The sequence below is a fragment of the Rhopalosiphum padi genome, chromosome 4 (genome assembly GCF_020882245.1).
Source record: "Rhopalosiphum padi isolate XX-2018 chromosome 4, ASM2088224v1, whole genome shotgun sequence".
Lineage (NCBI taxonomy): Eukaryota > Metazoa > Arthropoda > Insecta > Hemiptera > Aphididae > Rhopalosiphum > Rhopalosiphum padi.
Genome location: NC_083600.1, coordinates 9,995,083 through 10,015,121, shown reverse-complemented (window position 1 = coordinate 10,015,121; position 20,039 = coordinate 9,995,083). Strand labels below are relative to the sequence as shown.

At 24.8% G+C, this 20,039-nt stretch overlaps 2 protein-coding genes across 3 annotated transcripts; both read right to left on the bottom strand.

The window, feature by feature from the left end:
• Positions 1–1,334: 1,334 nt before the first annotated feature.
• On the bottom strand, positions 1,335–11,432 carry LOC132928831 (uncharacterized). The gene is made up of 4 exons (XM_060993737.1): positions 10,931–11,432; positions 10,493–10,675; positions 7,744–7,997; positions 1,335–2,444 (listed from the first exon to the last, which is right to left on the bottom strand). Exons 2-4 carry the CDS (start codon positions 10,564–10,566, stop codon positions 1,936–1,938), a joined length of 837 nt encoding a protein of 278 aa, XP_060849720.1. The 5' UTR covers positions 10,567–10,675; positions 10,931–11,432; the 3' UTR covers positions 1,335–1,935.
• Positions 11,433–11,792: 360 nt separating this feature from the next.
• Positions 11,793–20,023, bottom strand: LOC132928826 (superkiller complex protein 2). Of its 2 annotated transcripts, XM_060993729.1 has the most exons (19): positions 19,671–20,021; positions 19,242–19,418; positions 18,991–19,156; positions 18,703–18,917; positions 18,465–18,632; positions 18,230–18,342; positions 17,852–18,083; positions 17,117–17,376; positions 16,753–17,047; positions 16,536–16,646; positions 16,239–16,470; positions 15,881–16,158; positions 15,494–15,627; positions 13,659–13,910; positions 13,332–13,548; positions 12,623–12,776; positions 12,360–12,544; positions 12,164–12,292; positions 11,793–12,096 (listed from the first exon to the last, which is right to left on the bottom strand). In XM_060993729.1, the coding sequence occupies exons 1-19, from the start codon at positions 19,695–19,697 to the stop codon at positions 11,896–11,898; spliced, it is 3,546 nt and encodes a 1,181-aa protein (XP_060849712.1). In that variant the 5' UTR covers positions 19,698–20,021; the 3' UTR covers positions 11,793–11,895. The 2 variants fall into 2 exon arrangements, with proteins under 2 accessions (XP_060849712.1, XP_060849713.1); XM_060993730.1 differs by lacking the exons at positions 11,793–12,096; positions 12,164–12,292; positions 12,623–12,776 and having other exon boundaries at positions 12,376–12,544; positions 19,671–20,023.
• Positions 20,024–20,039: the final 16 nt, after the last annotated feature.

Sequence of the window (20,039 nt, the reverse complement as noted above, 5' to 3'; positions counted from 1 at the left end):
TTTTTTTTTCATGCCACGTGACCACGTAAATTGGCAGTTTCAAATATTATAAAAACAACAACGCAAAATTTTTTTTTAGAACAGTGTACTGTGTCCTGTGTGTATATAATAGCTGTAATATTAATTCTTTCTTTGATAATGATTAATGATTATTTTATTGTCGTGAACATATTTTAGTAACGCTTTTGTCTTCTCGTGTATCGTGTTAATAGTTTTATACTTATTAGTTATTATTACTTATTTAAATAAATAAAATAATGTGTATTCAATTAGATTTTAAAAACTGATATTTATTATATAGTTGATAATTATTATAGTATATATTATACGTTATCATGTCGTACATTTCGGACTTTAGCCGTGAACAAAAACTATTAGGATGTTGATAATGTATAAATTACCATTTAGCATTTACCCGCCTAACTTGAGCTACCGTTCGATGGTTAATCGCCGATTACATTATAAATGCTTAATGCCTATAAATAACATTTATTTAGTACTTAAACTGTTAGACGTTAGCATAACACCATACAGAGGCGTATTTAGAAATGTCTTAGGGGGGGGGGGGACACAAACAAAAAGTTCAAATTTGTGTACATGGGGCATACAGTTGAAATAAATATCTCATAAAATAATAAAAATAAGTATAAAATACGTGAATGGGAGGAAGGGCCGCCCCCCATGGGCAAGGATGGCCCCCTTGCTTAAATACGCCCCTAACACCGTATATTGTGTAGGTAGGTATGTACCAGCCACTACCAGGTATTAAATTATTTCATTTGAAAAACATAATAATACTACTAATCTTTCAACATTAAAAATCTGAATATCTAAGGTAGGTACTAATAAACCGAGTAGTTAACCTTGATCCAGCTGCCCTATCTATTTAGCATTCAATTAATACATTAGAAGTTCCTCCACTGGGAGGTTTCTTCATTCTGTGAATCATACCTTTTTTTTACTGACACATGATGACATTTACTTATTGTTAGTAAATAGTTGTTGCTAGCAGTATCAAAATGTGTGTAGATATTATTTTTATTGAACTGGGTCTTAATCATTTTTAACATATTGGGTAACCATTATGTGGAAATATAATTGAATTATTGTGGCAGGGGAGTACTAACAACTTAACATTCCTAAAATATTTTAAAAACAATTTTCTCTCTTCATTATAATACATGTATTATTGTATTATATTTTAAATTGACGGATGACAATGACCTTAGATAATTAAAGAGTTTTTTTTTTGATATTATAATTCAGCTCATCAATTCAAACAATTAATTATGTTTTTTAAATTGTTATCATTGATTATAAATACAAACCAATGATACGATACGCAAAATAATTTAATTTAAAAATAGATAATATAATAGATAACCATAATCTTGATATCATCTGCGTTATTTCGCACAATATTTTTTCAATTGGCCGATTACAATATCAAATGTATGCCACAATGGCAATGTCAATGATATATTTACATACGTTCAATAGTACAGTAGTTCAAAAGTGATTTATATTAATACTCGAGTAAAAAAAAAAAAAATGTATACAAACTTTAGGAGGGATTAGAGAATAAAAACAATGACAGAACAGAAATTACGAATATTAAAATTGAAAGATTACTTATATAGTTATATCTTATACATATAAAAGATGCGCACTATATTATGTATTGTCTTCATATCATTATTATTTTGATACTTAATATTCTAAAATAAAATAAATACAAGGAAAAGAAAAATAACAATGAAAACTTAAAATTAATAATGATTTTTTTTACAAGTACTAATTTAAGGAGATTATAAGAAAAATAAGGATAAATACATGTATTACATATAAAATAATGTCAAAACACAAATTAATAATATAACCAAAAGTGCAGAAAATCTTCATAAATCGAATCATTTTTTTGTTGAGCCTTAATGTTTACATTGATGTAGGTGTCCAGAAATTCATCTCTCTTAGCTCTGAAGGTTTGGGTTTTATGGATAAATTGCTAGAAGACAATGGTTTAGGGAATTTCTTATATTCTTTATCAGATAATTCTTCTTGTGAATCAGCTCTGTGTGAAAATAAGTTTGATAATATCCACGATGAGCCATGTTTATCTCCAGATTCATCTTGAAATGGTGCTGTGAAATATGGATTTTTACGAATTGACCGCGGTGATCCAGGAGGTGAACTTATAGGACTTGCAGGGAGCGATTTGCTGTTACGTCGTTTAGACAACATTGATGGAGATGGTCCTACGACAAGCATATCTTGAGGACCCGATGAACGTCCTTGATACGCTCTCCGCCCAGACACCATTTGATGTGCCATTGCCACAATAGATTTACCACATTCAGAAGCTCCACTTTTAAAACCATCATCAATACCTAATGATTTTGGAGGATCAATTATATTTTCACCCAAACTTGCTGCAGCCACTGCGTCTATAAAATGTGTAAAATCATTAGTTAACTATTTATTATATTTTCAAAAGGTAAATATTTTATACATCATCATCATTTATAATAGTTGTAATAGGTAATAGTTAAAGTATTATTTTTACTATCAATGATAGATGATTTCCAGCACAATTTATAATTAGTATACCTAAGTCTTAATATATCTTATTAGTTATTAACTATCATCTAATTAATAAATTAAATAAAGTGTAATAAATATATTTTATATTGTAATGTTTAGGTTCTAACTTATTTAATTTCGAGATTTAACATTATATAATCACGTGTTTCATTTTTAAAATAATTAATCATGTAATATAATGTATAATAAATAGTAATATATGAGTAAAATATTTAATTTTATTGGGAAGGTGCACATATTTGACCATAGTTTAAAGATTTTTGTTTGTAATTATTGCTGAGGTTGTTCAAGGTTAATTATTGGATGGTAAACTGCAGTTTCATAACAAGGAAATTGTTTGATCTACATTTTTGCAAATGGTATTAACATATTTTGAAGGTCTCTTCTATGTTTTTTATATACCCAAATTTCAGGGCAGGAGGAGCGAGGTCCCTTGTTAAATATAATATGTTGTTTATAATTTATATTAATATAGATACGTGTGAGTGTCATTATGTTATTCACTTAGATTTTATTTTTGGTGGTCGATGGAAATAGTAGGCACTTGTTATTTCCCGAAAAATTACGTGGTGTACGGACAGATTATCGCTGCTGTATTGTAAGAAGAAGACACCTCATCTCTAAAACTCTTGGAAAATAATTCTAAGCTATAGTGCAGATATAATATATGCGCGATGACTGGTAATGCAATAATATTGATAATAGTATTAATTTTTTAATTTACAATCATAATATAGTAAATTAGTAACGGATGACATGACCACGTTACGTGCTCATTGATAACATCCATCATAACTTGACCGTTTCCTGGTTTGGATTTTGTTTAATGGCATGTTTTTTTATTTATTACATAAATTAAGACGCCAGAAAATGCACGCCCTGGTTTCTTTATACATTTATATATAAATATTACTGATAATACAATTTTACCCTGCCCCGAGCTCGACTAGCTCCGCAATTAACAATTCAATTTTTTTTATGTTCAACAGTGTTATGAAATTCCAATAATTGTTAGATAACTAATGATTTGAAATAAAATAATAGAATTTAAATAAATGAACAACTTTATGTTCGCATTTTCTATAACTACAATAAATTATGCGAAATGAGAAAACAAAATTTAAAATAATTTTCAGAATACCAGCATAATATCATGTATTTTCATACTGTTCACAGATCAAATAACATTTGCGTAGTAACTAGTAGGAAAATGTAATAGCTGATTGCCTGATTGGCGTATTTTGTTATATTTAGACAGTATGGGCTATGAATCATTTGAAGTGTATAGTTTGATTAGTTATATAATACAAATCAGTCGGCAATCTTAAACCTACGTGATATTTTAATTGATATCAAAAACTACGTTTAAAATTAATATAATTTGACACTATTGCATCATTAATTGCATATTGCGCATAAATATTCAATATTTTTCATAAAAAATGCCTATGATTCACCCACATTCAAAACACTAAAACGGACGCTATACTATAATGATTAATAAATATAAAAATATATATTAATTAAATAATTTTACAAGACAACGATTTCAAAATATAATTTAAAACTAAGTATAGTTTATAAAATTAAAAACAATTAAGCGTAGCCAATACAGTATACACTGTGTAAGATAAATGTATACTTATAAGTTATAATTAATAATATATTACAAAACATACGTTAACTGATTTCTTAAATTTCAAGTTATGTTAATTTTTTAGTTTTATAACAAATATAATATTTTTCGAGTATTTTTCGTCTAAAAACGTATTTAAAAGATATTTTTTGGAATTACAATCATGTTTATTTTATCTATACAGTATACATTATACTGCTATTATACTTTATACATGATACATAAACATAATTATCATATCCACTCATATCTATAGTTTCAGTTTTAAATAAAGGAAATGATAAACTGTATATTAGGTGTCGAGTGGGTCACTATAATACTAATGGGTGTGTTTAATTTGAATTTAATGATTAATCATTATTATACAAAAATTGATTTTTGTCGAGAATCATTTTCAAAAAAGATTGCACGATAATTATTGTTAATGTCAATAATATCAATAAGATTTTAGTTTGAAAAATATTTTGTAACAAAATACGTAATATACTCATATATTACGTAGTTAATAAGATTATCATAAAAAATACCAGTTATTAACAAAAAAGATAAGATTATGGATTTATATTTGTTGTTGATATTATTAAATAGGATGCTCCATAAAAAATTACTTAACAAATTTATTCCATTTTAACATATCAAATATGAATAGTAAATAGTTGTTCTAATATTTTACGATATGAAAATATTTTTTATACTGTATTTAATGAGTAATGAAAAACACGTGTAAATATTTATTTGATCTCCATTAACAATGAAGTATTGTCTAACAAGGCAAACATCATTAACTTCCACTTATATAGTTAACAATATAATATAATAAGCTTTCAACAAGTTTTTCAATATAAACCAAAATATATAGTATGTATTACTATACCTACTTATTATTAAAATTACAGTAATTTATGCTTTCCGAATATCTTATATGTATTTTTTTAATGTTATAGTTAGTAAAGGCATTTTATTATTAAGAAAACTTTGCAAAAAAAAATATTTTAGTTTACTAATCGAATAAATCATTAGATTCTGAATAGAGCGATCGCAATGGTTAAATGTAACACCAAATGTTATAATTTTCAAAATATTTTAATAACTAATTTTTCAAATGTTGACAGTAATATGTCTTATGTTTGAGGTCTGAAGGTTAAAAAAAAATTTCGTAACGAAAAAATGCATAGATTTTCATAGCAGTATTTGTTCGCGAGGTGAAAACTGAGTGGTATGTTCCCATATACACGCTCGAACATTTACAAATACAAAATTATAATTCGTTTAAAATCTTATCACTATTTACAATAACTTGTTGTTATAAATAAATAAACCTCAAGATCAGGATATAAAATTAGTAATGTTTTTCTCAAAAAGGAGAAACTAAAGATTTTTTTTAAAACATCTCAATAAACAATTTTCCGTTTTGTCAATAATCTTAAAAATGTAATTCAAAGTTCTTCATAAGTTGTTAATAAAAGAAATAAAAAAAATATGACCATAAATTCAGAAAAAAATGATATAACCATTTGAAATTACAAATTTTGTAAAAATTTATTGAATTTTCAATATTTATAAAAGATTTGAAAATTTACTATACAGGCTGATTATTTTATCACAAAACACTCATTATTTCAAAAAGTATTCATGTTTTTGAAAACATTTTTTACATAGTTTCAAGTTGTTACAAAAACAACGTTTTGCCCGGCTTCTTAATATTTTAAAAATTTTATTCCAGTATATTTATGATAATTATATAAATATGATTAAATACTACTATTATCATTATTAAAGGTAAATGGTTCAATTAATATAAAAATAATTAATAATTTGTTAATTCAATTTATAGTCTAATACAGTATTTACAATTTCTATCAAAAAGTGTGTAACAAAAGTTATAAGTATAAAAAATGTTTTAAAATTGTAGTTGTCATAAAAATCTGTCTTTCTTCTTTAGTTAATTTTTTTGCGGAAAAACATTATAACCAGAACAGTTAAATCTAAATTTAATATTAATATTAATTTTAAAATAAAGCGCTTCTTTTCTACTAGATGAAGAATGGTGGACATCTTGCAACAAAAGCATAACTGTTTTTAACTTTTTTGAAAAGAAACTTAGATATTAGAATAATAAGATGAATATATTTTAAAACTTCTAAAATCGTAAAGAATACAATTTTATAGCAAGTTTTGAAACCTACAATTTTAAATAATGTTTCGTTAGCCATAATTCGAACATAATATTATATTTTATGAATGTAGTATGCCAAAAAATGTATTAATAGATTGTATACCTTTACCTTTTATATTTTTATGAGCTATTTTAAATTTGTAATTTAAGTATATTAATATGGTCTTTAAATTTGATATAAAGCATGTCAAATAGAGTATAGATTACAGATGAAAATAAGTATTTAAATATCTAACAAATACATCTTAAAATATTTCAAATTCAAATTCAAAAGATAATAATAATAATAAAACATTAAACAGAAATAAAATTTTAATTAAGCTAACTGGCTGAATTGAAGTCGCCAAATGTTTAATTCAATCACTTTTAGATTTTCAGTATAAATGAGAACAAAATCAGAAGTTTTGAATGTTCATTAAACAATGTTTGGTAGTTGTTTTATAAATTATTATTTTTGAGGGTTGTAGTAATTTTGAAAATATTAAGATATTCTGCTATTGAATTAAAATGGTATTTTTTAGATTTTTTTTTTTTTACTATAAATTATAAAAATGTATTATACAATATAAACACAAAAAGAAAACTAAATTCTAGGTTGAAAATTTAAAAGTAAAAGCATAAAATAATGTTTGTTTAGTAGTTTTTGAATCTATGATTGATATTTCTTTAGAATTTAAAAAAATATCATTAAGTATTATTTTTGTAAATATCTAAAACATAACATTTATTAATCAATAATTGGATTACATAATATTTAATTGCGCGATACCAACATTAAATTAAATTAAAAAATATCCATAAGATTGACCTTGACAATGGTATGACTAATAGACTATTCAATGAGTAATTCTAACACTATTCATTCTCAAATTTAAATATTTAACTTGGGACTTATTTTAGTTACTTTGTTAAAATTAGCATCAATAAACATTATAAGCATCTCGGTCCAAGCTACCTAAATTACTCGTCATATTATTATAACTATACCTTTCTATTTTACACTAAATATAAAAGAATATATTAATATAAGTAATACTTAGTTATATGGTTAAAATAACATGATAAAAATAATAGTTTTTAGGTTTAGTTATAAGTATACGAAAACTACGTAGAAAACTAAAAGCTATTGACAATTTAAAACAATGTTTTCAATTCAAATATATTGTGTTGAAGGACATACATGTTATATAGTGATGGGCCTAGATGAAACTTTAAATGATTAAGATACTAACTATAATCTATTTAAAATTATTAATGATGGTTTAAAAGTTTAAACACTAATTAATAAAATATTAACATTTTACCTTAAAAAATATACATAAAAACTTACCAGCACAAGTATTTGTAATGAAGCGTTGACAAGCAATTGTATGGCCCTTATATTCTGGTGTTTCAGTAACAATCAATGCTGGAGGCATTTTTTTTAAATTTTGAACTGTTTTCTCTGCTAATTTTTCTTCAGCTGGTTTATTTTTAGTGCTATCACTGCGTTTTTGATTTACTGTGTCAGGTTTTAAATAACGAACTAAAAAGAAGCTGTCATCTGTTTCTTGTGGATTAAATGATGGTTGGTCTAAGTCATACCTAAATGAAACAAAAAAGTTATAAATATAAATTTATATAAAACAAATTATCAGTTAAATTTAATTATATCAAGTAGTCTACTCAATAATTCACTTAAAAAATTAATAAAATATCCATAGTATCAGAAAATAAACTTTAATAATCAGTCACGAATAACTACTTGAAAATTATAGTTTTCATAACATAGGATTTTATGTCGATCATGTACTCTTATGCACACACATGTGCTATTGTAATTAGTTATTTAAGGCTTAAGCTTTTTCAATTTCAGTCACGCATTGTGCATTCATGAATCTATATAATACTTCATTATTAAGTTAAATATGGCTAATAAATAGATATACATAATTTAATATTATAGACTAATTCAAGAAGCCGGAAAGGTTTATGATAGTGGAATAAAAAGAAAAAATACATATATAATATTCTATACACTTGTAATAATCTTTTTTATTTGTCTATTATCAATGTGAAAATATTACTTATCAGTGAACCAATATTAAATATAGATGATAGATACCTTTGTACAAACTACAGATTATTGCAGAACTTAAAGTATTTAAACATTTTGAAAAGTGTATAGGTAATTAATGATGAGTTATTTGTAATTGATATCCTAACTCCTAGGTATTCAAATAAATATTTTATTAGCATCACAGTAATTATAACTATTTCATAAGAAATATAATACTTAAGAAAGTTGTTCATGAAGTTATTTATTATATACACATTAAATATAGTACCATAGTAATTTTATGATAAGTGAACAATAAAAGTTTGATATTTACTAAGTTTTAAAATAAACCATTTATAATATTATATTTATACATAAAATAGTGGTTACTGGTTAAACAGTAGATACTAATAATTATGTATGAGAAAAGTAGCATGTACTATAACTCAATCTCAGCATACATATAAATAGATTAGGTACAATACTTTTTTAAACAAATAAATTTTATTAAAAATTGGTATTGCAAAAAAATTTGTGGTTTTTTTTTTGTGTTATAGTTTTATCAAGTTATTTAGAAAAGTACTCGAAATCTTTACTTTATGTTCCAAAAATTATTATCAGATCCAAGGAAAATTATCAAAAATATTGCGATATTGGTTAAAAAAATACTTAACTTAAACAATATAGGTTTGTTAACCTGTATTATTAAAAAACAATTTGGCAAAAACATTAACACAATTTTAATAACAATATTATTACTTCTATAAAAATATATAATATTTAAATAAATAATTGTGGGTGTATTTATAATGCATAATCTGTTTAAAGATACTGCTGACAATAAATATTTTTTTGTTTAGACTAATTAGTGTACATCTAGATTGGACATTTTTGATAATAATTATCATTATATAATAGGTAATAGTAAAACAATATTTTCATAGAAATACAAATACATAAATTTAAAATTAATAAATGTATTTTTGTTTGATGTTTAATGTTTGTATTAAATTAATTGTGTTACTAGAAAAAGTATTTGATAAAATGAAGCATGAATAAAGAAAATACAATTTTAGAACTACCTAAGCAGAATTTTATTAAAAGAAACAATTCCATATTTATAATTTTTTACATACATTTAAATAATTAGTCAACCACTATTTAATTTTTTTTTTTTTTGGGTGTTTATTAATTTATTGAAAAAATTAAAAATATGTAGGTACTGTTATTGTTATTGTTATTATTATTAAAAATGTTTATGACGTCTACAATGTTATCTAAGAAAGAATTATGATTGTTGCATAACATATTTTTTTTCTATTTACAATTCAGGGAATTAGATAAGTAAACAAAATATAATAATATTTATTATTATATTATTAATGGGTACTTATAGTTGGTTACTTCAACATTTTAATATTCAATTATTAAATGTTTTTTTAGTTGTTTATGTATTATAATTTAATTTATATGACTATATTTCATTCAGAACATAACACTTTATTTATACTAATAATTTTTTATAAGAAAAAAATTAAAATATATTTTTAACAGTGTAAGCAGACATTATTTTATTCGGTAAATATATATAATGAAAATATGTATAAATTTATAAATAACATAACATAATTTATTCGTGTTATTATTAAAGATTTCTCATCTCATCTATTAAATTATAACAGAAAGCATACACAAATAATTTATTAATTCTCACTTATCCAAAGATAATAAGATAAATGATTATAAAGTTAATGAACTCAACACATTTGAATCAAACAATTTTATGAATTGTATGTTAATACAGGAACTAAAATAAAGATTTAAAAGATAGTGTCTACAATACAACATTATTATATGATAGTTTTATTTTTTTAATAACTATTTACTTTGATTATATTATTGTTCAACTAGGTACTTATTGTAATTATAAATCATAACTTTTGTTTACATTAAATTATTTAACTTTTACATTGGGTTATTACTAGCATCCCGATTGCAAATATTAAATGAATATTAATACACAGTACAAAAAGTAACTAACCGATCGTTTATTTTAGATTTCATCCACTGAGGAATTGGAAACCCAGATGATATTGAACGATCCGTTGAACTCATGTTGACGATAGGAATTGATTGACTAGAAGACGTAGGTGCTAGTTATTGAACGCCGTAGCTGGATAACTGATTCTGGTTAAGAATACGCTTTGGCTATGGCACAATTCGACTAAGAAAAAATGTACAAAATTATCATTATAAAATTCTGTTTAATTGAACACTAATAATAATAATAATAATGAAACATTGCGTATCGACAAGGTATTAGCTGTTTATAATAATTACACGGGATTTGGACACGATACAATATTATTATTATTGTTCTTTGGCCTTGATATATGGTGTGGAATAAGGCCAATACACAGACAAACTGTAAGTTCGGGTACGTCGAGAATCAAAATTCGAATGAAAATGCATCGCTCACCTTTAAGTTTCTAAGATGCGTATAGACCGTCGAAGGATGGCTTTTCATTATTTTCATAACTCTGAAGTCCAGTTCACAAAAATCGTCCGAGAGTTAAAAAACACTGGCGGAAACACAACGGCAAACGTGAAAACACTAAACAATGATCGTCGGGCGACTGAAACGTAGTCGATTTCACTGATTACTGGTGTCTGATAAGTGATTATGATAGTCGAAGCCTCAGGGCGGGCGCGTTGAAGCACAGACTAGATTTCATTCAAGCATGATACCAACCGCGGACAAGAAATTTCTTTGTTGTTATATATTTTTATTACCTACGATTTAAATCCGGTTTATTGCGAGGGATCAGCTGAATAACCAAATTAACCAGAATCCACATGAATATTGTAATAATTGTATGGTGCCGCGCTTACTCATACCAATTACCATTCTGTACAAATGAACACTCAATTATTATCATTTATTTTACTGTCTGTCTGTTGCTGTCTCGTCAGTCGTCACACATCACTATTCATCTTATATTCATTATTCGGCATTCGACATACCTACCTAATTAAAACTTGACTCTGTCCACCTATTGCTCAATCGCTGTCCTGGGCGACCTACCGAGTCTTTGCCCTCGGGTATATTCATTTTGCGATTTCATCAATTATTAGTTGTTGCCTGTTCCTGGCCCCACCATACGTGTCCTTCCCACCTTAACCTGTTATAATTAATTACCACTATGTCTGAGTCATAACGTTCCGTAATGAAAGTGAATACAATGTTGACTTTAAATTATAATATAATAATATCCTTGTTGATACGTGTGATCATTAAAATGTCTACATAATATGTAAATTAAAAAATGTAATATTATTAATTTGAGAATTAAGAATTAATATTTATTGTTAACTCGAATAATATTACAATACATAATTTAGGCTATAGTAAATAGTTAAATTTGTTTTTAAATAATTTTAAATTTATTCCATGTATAAAGATGGCGTGAATACAATATTTCTTTTGATTTTGTCAAGTACTTCTTGCATTTTTTCACTTATCTTGTTGGTACCAATCATTTTTGCTGCATTTTTAATAACAGTCAAAATTTCATTTAGTTGAACTATGCATCTGACTATAATCCCTTCTTGAATATCTGTTATTTCCATTATTTCAGAAAAAGGCTAAGGAATCGTAAAAATAAAAAAATTGTTAAACTCGTCAATGTTATTATTTACTTGGTTAAATTACCTTTTCTTGAGCCCATAAATACAACGCTTTTACTAAATTAAAATTGAGATTAACACTTTCATAGTTGCTCAAATAATTTGATTCGACTGACTGAATGTAATCATGCTTTTGTTTTATTAAATTCATTCCCTAAAAAAAATTAAGATAGTTGGATGTTAAAGTAATATGAAATATTTTTTAACAACTTAATTTATACAATTATTAAATTTTGTTCTTTAATTTGTTCTAAATCAATATTTGACTTAGATTCACAAACTAAACATGAAAGAACAGCAGCAATTTCTTCTGGTTTCATTTCTTCAAACATATTGCATAATAGTAGTTCAGTGACTAAAAGTTCGTGTGATCCCATAGTTGCGGCTACATTCCCTTTTTGGGTAGCTGAAATTAGAAAAATTAAAGTATTATACATTTTTTATAACCATTAATAATGATTATTAGTTAACAATTATTACTAACTGATTTCATTCCTTGGGTTTATATATTTTAGTTCTTTGAGAATTTCTACTTTGCTAATATACTCATTATATAACTGTAACGCTTTATTTGATATTTGGTGTTCTAAATCTGCTATTCTTTCTATTCTTGTTTGATATTCATATAATTTTGAGAACTAAAATTTAATTATACAAGTTTTGTTTTTAAATGGTAAATATTTAAAAATGTATGCGCACTTTCTGATCCACTTCTTAACATAGCGAGTTTGAGTTTATGAAACTAACCTTGTGTTTTTAACTTTACTATAAGAATAAATAACCTACTATCAGACTTGGAGTGAAGAACATAATCTTTGTTAAGTCTGAACTATTAAGTTTCATAATAGGTCGATTGATACACTTTAAAATTAAAGTTAATGAAGCGAAGTGTTGCAGGTGTTATGTTCTCTAAAGTTAAAGTTTGACAATAGGTTAATTAAATATAATACTAAAGTTAACAATATATGGTTGGTAATGCTAAATACAAATTGTCTATGTTATACGTGGGTCAGACAGAAAACATAGTTGATATCCTCTTAAGAAGGTTTAGTAATTAAGTTCATGCTGGATTGATAAAATTTTAGAAAATTGCGTTAAATGTTACTGATTTCTTATTCATCTAAATTATAAGTATATCCATTAATATAATATTAGAAATGACATGTTAACATAAGTATAAAAAATATAATTACCACTTCTTCAAATGCAATAATGTCAGACAATTCAATATTGTACACTTGATTTTCCAACGCATGCATATGTAACATAGTTCTGTGCAATTCAAAATTATCGATTCCAAGATCTAACAAACTTATCACTGAATCGTCATTTTCTGCTCGATTTAAAAGTAATGTTTTTTCTGATAGCATTGTAATGGCTCTCTGACAATGTGTCGAAATAGCTGCATCTCTAAATAAAATGTTAAAATTCTTGATTATAATAACTGTAATTATAATTTATAACTATCAATGTTAATCGAATTAATACATTTATGAAATATAAAGTTTTATTTTACATACCTAAAACGTTCATTTTGTCTCATTTCCCAATTTTTTATAATTGAGTCATTATCAAAATTTCCAGAAAATTTAGTGATTGCAAATATTGAATTTGAAGTTATAGTTAAAATGGTATGAGCATTATTAGAAATTACATCTAATGATTTATTTAATAATCTCTTTTTTTTAGATAAATATATAAATTTATACCAAGAATCTATTTTATTTTCAGACTCTTCATTATTTGCCTTATCGTTGTCCAATACCAATACTCTGAAAAAAAAAGTTTGATGTATATATACTGGGAATCTGGTGATTCTTTATAAAGATTTATTACCTAGAAATGTAAAAACAATTTTGAAATTTTTTTTTATATAATTTGGTCATTGTATGTTTTAAAAAAATACAGTTCTACTATTTTTTAAGACGAGAATATATTTGTAGTTTCAAATCCTAGGGAAAAATATTTTTCTGAGAATTTTTGATGTATAAAAATAAAATTTTGAATAAGTATTTAAATATTAAATGTTGAGACAGAATAAATATATGGACAATTTTGCAGAATACCATGCGCGACTAAATTTTAAATTTAAATACTTATAAATTAAAACTTATAAAAATTAAATTAAATACTCATTTGGAAATTTATATACAGGGCCGAATTTATGTAAAAAAGAGATTTTGCTCCAGTAGGCGTCTTTCACACATTCAAATAGTAATATACATGAAATATATGCTGTTAAGAGGGCGTAGTACCCGCTAGTGTTGTCTCCGTCTTACACACGTACAACATAGCAAATTTTCGTTCACCAGTTTCAATATTACGCTGTTAATTTTGATATTAGTATGAACTGACCTATTATAACATTTAAAGGTAAGATTATTATCCAGGGCCCCATGGAAGCCTTTTATTGATATTATTATTTTTTAAGTAAATTATGATCATTTTCAAATGTAGTTTCAAAAAGATCATAACTTATTGAAGAATAATAATATCAATTAAAAGCTTCCGTGGGGCCATGGATAATAATTTTACCTTTAAATTGTATAATAAGTCAGTTCACTCAAATATCAAAACTAACAGCGCAATATTGAAACTGGTGAACGAAAATTTGCTATGTTATACGTTTGTAAGACGGAGACAACACATGGGTACCTCATCCTCTTAATAATTTCTTATTGATACGGCCGAAAAGGGAACTTATTAAACATTTCACTATGGAGGCTTTATAACTTAATTTGGATCAGGATACACACAAATTTGATCAAATAACTATTGATGTGTTTATGAGCTGTTCATATATATTTTTTGTTATGTCACTTTGTGGATCTCTAGAACTTTTCATTGTTCTATGTGTAAAAATTGTGTTTGAAAAGGATTAACAAAATAATATGAATAGTTCATGAATAAATGATTAAAACTAGTGTTTTGTCAAAACTCATCTATCTTATAACTACATATACACTTCAAATAAATAGTTGTAACTTGATTCATAATTTTTTTGATTGAATGCAAAAGTGTATAAGAAGTTCTATCTTTAACTTTGACTAAAAATATTATTTAGTTCCAATTTAAGCTTTAAAAAATTCAATGATTGGATAACATGATGATAGAACAATTCTGTAATGTTTTTGGTAATCACAATTATTATCAAAAAATCACAGGTAATCTAGATAACCAATAAGTATTAATAGTTTTTTGTTAATTATATTTAAATATGATTTTTAATAGTAACTTCAAATTATGTAAAAAAAATTTAAATAATGTTATTACTTAATACTTTTTAAAATAATGAGTTTTACTGTATAATCATTCAACATACAAATGTAATAAAAATATTTATGTATTAATTTACCGAAATTCTCTTGGAACTTTTTTTGTGTTGCTTGATAATATAATAGCTAAATTTCCAATATAATGTTGGTGTGTAATAATGACAAATCTGCCAATTTCACTAAAACTTTTATCACTTGCAGCATAAAGTTTATCCTGAAATTATAATTTTAATGTTTTATCAATATTTTTATTTTAATAAAAAAATGTGCATATATGCTATGTAAAATTAAAAATAATAATTATATGTGCAATTTTAATCTAGTTACTATAATTTAACAAGAAATAATTTTAACTTCAAAAAAAAAAAAAGATAGAAATTTGCTTAAATTATGTTGGAATACTTAAAATTTTATAAACTTTTTACCAGTTAATATTTTTTTTAAATTAATATTTATATGCAAATTACCCAGTCTTCATTTCTACAGTCTAAATACTCTTTGGCATAAAGATAGAATTCTTTTACAGTTAAATCTTGCTTTCCTGTTGGTTCCCAATTATCATTTTCGTGTATTATTTTTAAAGAATTTAATTCTTCAGTATATTCATCTTTTTTCTTAGCTCTAGCAGCTTCAATGAAACTACTACCTAAAATTTCTTCCAGTGTTTCAGAATTTTTCTTTTTAAACATGTTCAATATAATAGAATAACTGACTTTAAACTGAGATTCTAATTTAGCCGATTTACCTACAAAATTCGATATTTAAAAAAAAAAAAATGATTAAACATATTTTCGTGTACCTTTATTGTTTTGATTAAAAACTAACCTAACATCATATTTGTTAATTCTCTGTCATTGGGTAATTGATCATTTGCCATTATTATTACTGTACCACTATCATCATGACCACGACGACCAGCACGTCCTGCCATTTGAGTGTACTCAGCTGGTGCTAAATTTCTTTTTTCTATACCATCAAATTTGTTAATTGCATCAAAGACCACTGTTCTGGCTGGCATATTAATACCAATCGCAAATGTTTCAGTGGCAAATAGACACTGTAAATTAATTATGTGATTAAAATAAAATGGTGTAACTCTTTTTGGTTTGTTTGTTCAATTACCTTAACTAAACTTTTTTGAAATTGCATTTCTACTATTTCTTTTAGTATTGGTAAAATTCCACTATGGTGAACTGCAATGCCTTGACATAATAATTCTTTCATTAACACAACCTAAAGTAATAGGATTTTTAATGTTATATTTATATATTAAACAATATATACTATATTTAATACATAGTCTTGTAATAAAATACTAATTAAAAATATTGATATTTACTTGAGGTAAAGCTCTGTCTTCAGGTTTTAGTTTTTTTATAGCATCATTGAAAAAATATTCATTCGCTTGTGATTCCTTATTGTTTAATAAAAAATTAACAGAATTTTTTAAAGTTTCTGCCATCATATCACATTTTTTTCTGGACAAAATGAAAACAACTGTTGGAAACAAATTATTTTTGTCAAGAAACCTCAAAAAATTGACCCATTTTGGTTTCTGATCCTTGAAACTCTTGGATTCTTGATATTTTTTTACTTCTTTATTTTTTTTTAATAAATCTGACGCTTTGCGATAGCTATAAATGTATTTAAATACATTTTTATTTATATAAATAGTAAATACTAATATTACATTATATAATTACCCTTGAATTAAAAATCCGCTGTCTGCTTTTCTAATTAGATGCATGTTGTCTTTCATTTCCATAGATGTATTTGAACCAATATAAAGATAATGTTCAAGAGGAACTGGTCGATACAGAGTAAATACAACATAAATCTTAGAATCACGAGTACGACCGATCCAGTTGGCAAAATCAATAACATTAGTGACAGTAGCACTAAGCATAACTAATTTAACGCGTTTAGGAAGCATAATTAAAATTTGTTCCCAAATATGACCTCTCTATTAAACAACATATATTATTTATTAATATGATGCTACATCCACATATTATGTCAACTCCGTCTTACACACGTACAACATAGTAAATTTAATTTTAGTAGAACTGATTTTCTATTGTTAACTTTAATATTAGAACAAATTGACTTATTATCAAGCTAAAAAGTAAAAATATTATCTATTATTCGCAATTTTTAAGCGAGTTTTGGACATTTTTTATTTTAGTATTATACGTACACTTTATTCGCTGAAAAATTAAAATATTGTGAAAAATTGACAATAGAACACACCATTTTTTACCTAAAGTTTGATAATAAGTAAATTTGTTTTTTTATTGAAGTTAATAACACAAAATTGGTTCTACTGAAATCAAATTTACTAGATTGCGTGTTTGTAAGATGGAGACAACTCATGTGAGTGTAGTATCCTCTTAACAAACATTATTATTAAATAAAGTATATTTGACTAGATTACTTACATCTCTATCATTCACATAATGAACCTCATCAAGAATAACAAATTCAGTTTCTTTAATTTTATCTGAATCACTATATAGCATAGAACATAATATTTCTGTTGTAACAATAAGACATTGAGCTTCTGGTTTCACTTGGAAATCTCCTGTAATAAGACCAACATCTCCAAATTTTTTTTTAAAATCTCGAAATTTTTGATTGGATAATGCTTTTATTGGAGATGTATATATGCATCTAAATGATTAGTTGAAAATATAGTATAAGTAGATTTCTAAGAGAATACAAAATATTAGAAGTTTTTTTAATAGAATAAATATATAGGGTACAAATTTAATGAGAACTATGTTCTTTTAAATTTTAATAAATGATAAAATGTTTACCTCAATTGATGTTTTTTAGCAAGTGCTATAGCATATTCTGCAATAACAGTTTTACCTGCTGATGTGTGAGCCGCTACAAAGACACTACTTTTTTCTTCCAATTTAAGTACTGCCTAAAAATGTTATATAATAATACTTTAAATTCATATGGTTAATATATAACTTAGAATTTATAAAATAATATTTTTTTTTCTTAATTTAAACTAAATTATTAAAACAATATAATAATATTTACTTGTTTTTGGAATGTATCTAATTCAAATTCCCATTTATAAGCTGGATCAGGTAATAACTCATCAAAGTTATCAATCGGTTTTGAAATATCTAATTCTTCGACCCACTTAGATTTTACAAGAGCTCTTTCTGCAGTTCCAGATATTTTAAGTACAAAGTTCTCATCTTTCTATTGAAAAGTAAGCAACATTATAGTTTATTTTTTTAAATTAAAATATCTATAGATTATAAATGATTACTTTAATGTGATTAATTTCATCTACTGAAATTGGTTCTGGTATATTATCTGGTTGGCTAACTATTTCTGGTACTTCATCATCCCAAAATCCTCCTACATCTTCAGTCCATTCATCTTCTACTGTTGTGTCAATAGCACAAATGTTTATAGGTGTATTTTGATCATTTTGATTTATTTTCAATTTGTCTGACATCCCTGGTGCTATTGGTAAATCATCTAAGATAAAAACATAATAATATATAATGTAGGTAAATAATATTTCTTAGAAAGTATAAATATAGGTACATACTAGGATCAAAATGAAATTGAAACGTATTATCTTCATTTTGGTTGACAGTACATTGACTGTTCATTGATTTTAGACAGGGTATTGTATTACCTTCAGATTGAAAAATTGGATTATTAATAACTTCTTCATAACAAATAATTTTACCAGTCTTGGGATCTCTTTCAGGCTGTATATAATTTATTATTTATTATTTATATTTAAAAAATTACAATTAGTAATAACTTAATATAGACTAAATACCCACTACATACCATTAAATTAGTTGGCATATGATTTATATTATTATCAGCATACAAGGATAGTAAATTAACATCTCTTTTTGGCAGGGTTGATTCACGTTTATAAACCGGTAAACTTTCTATACAATTAATATAACTTAATAAATCTGCTGGAATGCTAGGCATTATTGAGGTAATACCACCAGGCACCTAAATAAAATTATAATTGATTATTAAATTGTATTCATGTATATATACATATTTTAATTTATTAATAAAATAACTTAATGAATTGTAAATCTATTTTTAAGTAGAATAAGAATTAAAATTTTAAAGAATTTTTCTGTAAATGCTTTTATTTTTATAAATAAACGAGTAATAATTCAAAAATTTTTATTAATTATTAATTAATTATATTTATCCATACTTTATATTAAACAATGAAATGTAGAAACAAATTACCTCATATTTCATTTTGAAATTGTCCATTTTTTAATCAAGTTAATTAAAAATTGTTGAACTACTAAAATGTAGATTCTAACTATGATTATACATTATTGCTGTAACAATAAAAATATCAATACATTGTAATTTTCATATAATAATAATTTTTTTTATCTAAAATAGTAGTTGCTTTTAATTTATTTATTTTTATTTTTTAGATGGAAAGTAAATCGTATAATCATAGACCTTAAAGTACTTGCGAAGAAAAAAAAATTAAAAATATAAATAGGTAAGTAATTATAGTTTATGTTTTTATGTTTATTATTTTTTATATTTTTATAATAAAAAATAATTATTAATGAAGGTAGTTAGAAAATTCGAAGACCA